Source organism: Pristis pectinata, chromosome 40, assembly GCF_009764475.1.
Source record: "Pristis pectinata isolate sPriPec2 chromosome 40, sPriPec2.1.pri, whole genome shotgun sequence".
Classification (NCBI taxonomy): domain Eukaryota; kingdom Metazoa; phylum Chordata; class Chondrichthyes; order Rhinopristiformes; family Pristidae; genus Pristis; species Pristis pectinata.
Window position 1 is genome coordinate 4,048,997 of NC_067443.1, and position 7,087 is coordinate 4,056,083.

General features: G+C 46.9%; 1 protein-coding gene across 2 annotated transcripts in view; it reads right to left on the reverse strand.

Moving 5' to 3' along the window:
- The window catches only part of hormad1 (HORMA domain containing 1), a 31,492-nt gene extending 25,389 nt beyond the window's left edge, over nucleotides 1-6,103 (reverse strand). Inside the window, exons 1-3 of one of the 2 annotated variants that reach the window (XM_052045899.1) lie at nucleotides 6,071-6,103; nucleotides 3,714-3,858; nucleotides 457-520 (exon numbers count right to left, since the gene is read on the reverse strand). In XM_052045899.1, coding sequence (XP_051901859.1) covers nucleotides 457-520; nucleotides 3,714-3,858; nucleotides 6,071-6,103 — 242 coding nt within the window. Of the gene's footprint in view, nucleotides 1-456; nucleotides 521-3,713; nucleotides 3,859-6,070 lie in introns of those variants that run through there. The other variant, XM_052045900.1, reaches the window with a different exon arrangement.
- Between the last annotated feature and the right edge of the window lie 984 nt (nucleotides 6,104-7,087).

Genomic DNA, 7,087 nt, shown 5'->3' on the forward strand with positions numbered 1-7,087 from the left:
GAGACCCCACAAGTGACCCAATATTTGTGAGGGGGCGGGGTGTCAATAGCAGCTATTTGGCCACCCTCTCCTTTTAATCTCTGTGAAGCCTTGCCTGCCACCCATCTCATTTCTTTGACCTCCACCAGTGTTACAACTCTTCAAGACGTCTGCACTCCCACAATTCCAGCCCCTTTGGCGGCCATGCCTTCGGCTGCCTGAGGTCTGGAATCCCTTCCCTAAACCCTCTGTCCCACTCCCCCATCTCTCTCCTGCAAGACGCTGCTTAAAATGTCCTTCTTTGACTGGGCTTTTGGTTGATGACCCTCTCGAAATGTGGCTTAGTAAAGCTTTAGGTTTGATTTATGATCCATGAAGTGCTGCTGAAGCATTTTACGATATGAAGGCACTACAGATGATGCCATTATAAGTTAACCTGTGCTTCTGATTTTACAATTCAGGAGAATCACAACAAACCATTTCACAATCTGAGATGATCCAGGGCACTTGTCATCTTCCCGCAGGATTTTTACGCAAAGGTCTGAGGAGAAAGGAACACAGGAAATCTTCAGACCAAAAACAGCATTGAAAAACTAATGAGCAAGAGAAATGAGCAAAACCCAATGGCTAGGCTTAGGAGTTGGCCATTCAGCCTCTCAATTCTGTTCTTGCACTCAATGAGATTATCTACTCGTGTTTTTCTCTGTATCCCTTAGAAATTTGGGTTAACAAAAATCTATCAATCTCAGATTTAAAAATTATACACTGACGTGAGATTTATTGCTGTGGCAGAAGAGAATTCTGAACTTCCCCAGCCTCTGCTTGTAGAAGAGCTCCTGAGCACTCCTGAGAGACCTGGTTCTCGCTCTTGGACTCTGCCCCCTAGTTCCTGATTCTGCTGGTTGTTCCTGAAACAAATTCTGCTGGTTGTCAAGTTGCCTTAATTGGTATTGGTTTATTATTGTCACTTGTACCGAGGTCCAGTGAAAAACTTGTCTTGCATACCGATTGTACAGGTCAATTCATTACACAGTGCAGTTACATTGAGTTAGTACAGAGTGCATTGAGGTAGTACAGGTAAAAACAATAACAGTACAGAGTAAAGTGTCACAGCTACAGAGAAAGTGCAGTGCAATAAGATGCAAGGTCACAACAAAGTAGATCGTGAGGTCAGAATTCCATGAATACTTCAATTAAATCACCCCTTAACCTTCTAACTTCAAGAGATAACTGTCCTTTGTGCCTAATCTCTTCAGGTTACTCAACCCATGGGAGTCTAGGTTCCATTATGGTAAATCTACCCTGCACTCACTTTAAAGCCAATATATGGCTCTGGTTCAAATTCTTCCTGGACTAGTATTTATTCATCAACAATGCCTAATAAGTAGTTAATCTAGTTATTAACACTGTGAAATGCAACAGTACTTCACTGGCTCAAAGGGCCACAGTAGCCTTGTACCAGGGTTCTTAATCTTGCTCAGCCCCTCAGGATCGAGGATGGCTGGCTTCCTGAGGCAGCCAATGAGACAAATGTGGGAACCCCACGCACTTCCGCAGACGGAGGTGGCTGACAGGGCAGGTGAATGGGTCGTTTACGGTGGCGCACTCCGTCCACTCCTGGCACAAGGCTTCCATCCCCTCCCAAAGCACGGCCCTGAGGTTCTCAATACCATCTCAAAAGCTCCTTCTCCACTTTTGAGTTGGCGAGCACAATTAGAGTTGATGGGAAGTAGAGTTGGTGGGTACAAGCAATATTTAAACAACATTTGGACAGGTACATGGATAGGAAAGGTTTAGAGGGATATGGGTCCAATGCAGGCAAATGGGACTAGCTTGGATAGACATCTTGGTCGGCATGGATGCGTTGGGCCGAAGGGCCTGTTTCATGCTGTAGAACTATGACATGAGGCAGAGGTTCCCAGGAGTTAGTGAGCATGTTATATTTCTTTAAGGGAGGTTTAAGCACATCTTTGACTCTTCTCCTGTCTGCCTGATAACCTCTTCCCAGGCCAAAGCTCGGAAAAGAGTGGACAACAAATAAAACTGCAGGTGCTGGAATGTGAAACAAAAGCAGAAGCGCTAGAAGCATTCAGGCAGTCAAGCAGCAGCTGTGGAAAGAGAAGGCAGTCAGGGACCCTTCCTCGGAAATGACTGTTTCTCTTTCCACACATGCTGCTTCACTGGCTAAGTTCTTGGAGTAGAGTGCGTGGTGCATTGAGCTCCCCTCCAGGTGAAAGGTCTCGACTGTCCATTTCCCTCCACGGATGCTGCCTGACCTGCTGTGTTCCTCCAGGGCTTTGTGTATTGCTCCAGATTCCAGCATCTGCATTCTCCCATGTCTTGGAATACAGCGGCTGCTTTGGGAGTCTGGTGTTTGGCATGCGAGCAATGTGGCCTACCCAATGCAATCGGTTGAGGGTAAGGTTGGGGAGCAGGGTGGGCCTCAATGCTGGAGATGTTGGGGTCATTGGTTCACTTATCCTTCCAGTGAATTTGCAGGATATTGCGGAGACAGTGTGGGTGGTATTATCCAGTGCCTTGAGATGCCTGCTGGAGGTAGCCCAGGACTCAGATATACCAACATTAATCACTGAGGAAACATCCTTCTGCCTATCCATCTAACTTTCTTTTATGTTCTTCCCAAACAAATTCTTAAATGAGCCAATAGTCTGCCTCGGTAACCATTTGTCACCAAGCATTCTCTGCACTTAAAAATGTTCTTCATTCCGAGTGATAATCTGAGAATTTGGCCCCTGAGCTAAGCAATCTTAATACGAGACACAAAGTCTGGACTTGGTCCCTTTCAGTGTAACCTCCCCTGGAATGGTAACTCTCTGAGATCCCTGTACTCCTATGGCTCTGATGTCTTGTAGAAGACAATGGGAAGGGAGCTCTGGTGAACAAAGGGTTACACACATTCTCTCTCTCTCTCTCTACTGGTAAACAGCTTGAGCCACCTGTTCATGTAAGGAGTTGCTGAGCTTCAAGGCCACAAGGAAACAGGGTTGTTTTTGACTAACTGTGAAAGATGTGTTAACCTGTCTGGCTGCACACAGCAGCCTCGGCTTGATCAACGGTCGTGTGAGCTGGTCAAGCATACCCAAATACGTGCAGTAGCTGGACACCCACTGGAGAACAATGTATTTAAGTTTGTTACCACCCTGTATTCCTTGAGTCAGGCCACATGCAGGGAAGAGCAGCACTGACTGTTTGCTCCTCCATGTACCCCTACTCCTGCTAGCGTTAAACAATAAGAACTTTTTGTACACTCATTGGTTCTGCTGTTGTTTGCTTTATTACAGCACGGGTCGACTTTCACAGTCTAGCCCAGCCCCTGATCTTCAGTACTCCACCAAAGGTGGCCGTGCTCTCAGTCATCCGGGCTCTAATCTCTGGGATTCCCTCTCAACCTCTCTGCCTTACTCTCCTGCTTTAAGACATGTCTTACAATCAACCTGTCTGACTGAGCTTTTCTTCAACCTGGTTATCTCAGCTTCCTGTTTAACATTGTCAACTTTTGATACTACTCTTGTAAAGCACCTTAGCATGCCTTACCATGTTAAAGCCAATGACACAAGTGTCAGCTGTTGTAGATGTGGAATGAAATTAGTTGCCTTGATGGGAGTACCAAAGTGGACATAATTCAGTGCAATGAAGGGCTTCTCTTCCCCAACACCCTTGCTTCTCCCAACTCCCCTGATGCCAGGCGTGAAATGCACAGTAAGAAAGCTTACCGTCCAGGTATCGCGTACCGTAGGCATATTCAGGAAATAGCCCTCTGAGGTAGGTGATGCAGGAGATTGCCACCGCCAGCAGACGCTTCACCAGGACAAGTGACTGATGCTCCGTGGTCACCTTGCTGGGGAACATGGCTGCACTCTGTGACACGGACGGGAAACAAGCATTAGAATGATGACCGTGTTAGAGGGAGCCCTCTAACAACAACAGATGCTAGGGGAAGGTAGTTGCTCAGCCTGATAGGGCAGTGGAAATGGATTCATTCAAAGAGAAACTGATTCCTTTAACCTGAAGAGTACATAATGGATGGAAGGGCATCGAGTGACGTGGAAGCACCAGTACAGATCTGTGGATCCAACAGCCTGCTTCATGATGCACAAATTAACTTGAAACTTTGTGGGGAAGAAAGGCGGGAACAAAGTCTAAGTGAATCGCTTTCTGAGAAAGCTGGCAGAGGCATGAAGGGTTGAATGGCCTCCTGTTGCATGATTCTAAAGCAAACCAATTAACTGGATAGCAGAAGTTGGTGGTGGGGGGTGGGGGTAAGAAAACACACAGAGGTGTGTTTGGAGAACGTGTAGAATGAAAGGGAAGGGCGTCCCATTTAAATGTTTGACACCATCGCTGACAGCCGGAGTGCAGCCTTGTTCCCTTCCTGGAGCAGGACATTTCACACTGTGCTCTGAGGTAATCGGGACCAGATTTGGCAGCCTTGGTGTGTCCCTTTGGACAGTGACAGCCAGTGGGCCACTTTACAACTGTAGTACAGCACATGGCAAAAGGCTGTGTTGAAGGACAATCCAGCAAGCTAGTCCTCATCCCCTGATCTTTCACCACATCCCTGCAAGTTTTATCTCCTTCATAGGAACTACAAACAGAAGTCAGCCATGATGTCCTCTAGACTGCTCCACCATTCAATAAGATGACGGCGGATTTGACCTGGGCCCCAGCTCCACTCTCCTGTTCCCCATAACACTCGGCTACTCACAAGGCCAGAAATCTGTCTGTCTCCCGCCCCTGGAATATTGCCAATGACTCCAAAAAAAAGACCACTCTTTGACAGAAGAAATTCCTCCTCAATCTGTCATAGAGTCAAAAGAAGCACGGAAACAGGTCCTTCAGCCCAACTCGTCCATGCTGACCAAGTTCCCAACCTGAGCTGGTCCCACTTGTCTGCGTTTGGCCCATATCCCTCCAAACCATTACTATCCATGTCTTGTTCTGAAACAATGCCCCTGTTCCAGACTCCCCCAAGGGAGGCATCCTCTCACCATCCACCCCATCAACCTCCCTCAGGTTCTGTTACTTCAGTAAGATCACCCCCTCGTTCTTCTAAACTCCAATAGGCATCGGCACAACCTACTCGACCTTTCCTCATTTGATGACCACTTCATCCCTGGAAGCAAACTAGTGGACCTTCTCTGCATTGCCTCCAATACCCGCAAGTCATCATCCAATTTACTTTTGCAAGCTTCTGTATCTGCCACCCAATCCGTTCCAAGTCCTGACCTCTCCCTTCGATAAAAAGATGGTTCCTCACGTCACCTGTGGCTCTTTCACCAATTACCTTAAACCTGCTTTCCTTCCTCTCACTCCACTCCGTCATAACTTGGTTCATGAAGGCGGGTAGGAAAAATTGAGCAGCTTTTTGCTGTGTTCAATCAGCCAGAGAGAAAAATCTGTACAGTTATTCTAGGACAGACATTCCTACCTCAATCTCCCTGTACAGCCAGTTCAAAGAATGGCCTAGCCTTATGTCAGAGGCTTTTTCCCAGGGCTGAAATGGTTGCCACAAGAGGACACAGGTTTAAAGTGCTGGGGAGTAGGTACAGAGGAGATGTTAGGGGTAAGTTTTTTTACTCAGAGTGGTGATTGCGTGGAATGGGCTGCCGGCAACGGTGGTGGAGGCGGATACAATAGGGTATTTTAAGAGACTTTTAGATAGGTACATGGAGCTTAGAGAAATAGAGGGCTATGGGTAAGCCTAGTAATTTCTAAGGTAGGGACATGTTCGGCACAACTTTGTATAAAACTGTATTGTGCTGTAGGCTTTCTACATCATGTCCACTCTCCTCTGGCTGAAAAAGGAAGTAAATAGAAAGCATAAAATACTCCTTCTCAGCAGAATATGAAAGGAGGGAGAATGGGGGAGGGCAGGAAGGAAGTAAGGAGAGAGTTGCAGGTGGAAAGACTGAGGGAGGAAGAGAAGGGGGTTGGGATAGAAAGGGCCATGAAGGAAAGGATGGGGATTGTTAATGCAAGGTGTTCTAAACACTTCATTAAGACCCCATCCCTTAACATTAATCTCAAAGCTATGAGAAGTGACTTTCAATTAATAAAATTTGAACAGTACCATAGCATTCTTATTCATCTGGGCAACTGACATTGTCATGTTGAGTTCTGCTTCACGAGTACTGTGGCAGCGGAATGCCTGCAAACACAGTCAGTAATGTCAATAGTGCAGCTCAGAAACAGGCCCTTCTGCCCACAATAACCAATTAGACTAGCCCCATTTTATTCTCCCCACATTTCCATCAACAGTCTACCGCTCATCTACACAGGAGGGGCAATTTACAGTGGCCAATTCACCTACCAACCAGGTTAGGATGTGGGAGGAAACCGGAGCGCCCAGGGGAAACCCCACACCGTCACAGGGAGGACAAGCCAGCTTCACACAGACAGCACTGGAGGTCAGCACTGAATCCAGGATGTAAGAGCTAGGAGACAGCAGCTCTACTCACTACACCACCGTCCCACACCACAGGATGAGGAAGATCCATGGAATTATTTTGAAGAACAGAAGGGGTATTCTCCCACTACTTACCCTTCAATCAACATAACACAACACAAAGCTTTTTAATTGGTAAATTGGTTTATTATTGTCACACGTACCGAGGTACAGTGAAAAACGTTGTTTTGCATGCCATCCATACAGATCATTTCATCACATCAGTGCATCAAGGTAGTGCAAGGGCAAGCAATAACAGAATGCAGAATAAAGTGTTACAGTTACAGAGAAAGTGCAGTGCAGGCAGACAATAAGGTGCAAGGGCCATGACGAGGTAGATTGTGAGGTCAAGAGTCCATCTTATCATACTAGGGAACCGTTCAATTGTCTTATAACAGTGGGACAGAAGCTGTCCTTGAGCCTGGTGGTACATGCTTTCAGGCTTTTGTATCTTCTGCCCAATGGGAGGGGGGAGAAGAGAGAATGTCCAGGGTGGGTGGGGTCTTTGATTATGTTGGCTGCTTTACCAAGGCAGCGAAAAGTACAGACTGATTCCATGGAGGGGAGACTGGTTTCCTTGATGTGCTGGACTGTGTCCACAACTCTCTGCAGTTTCTTGCGGTCACGGGCAGAGCAGTTGCC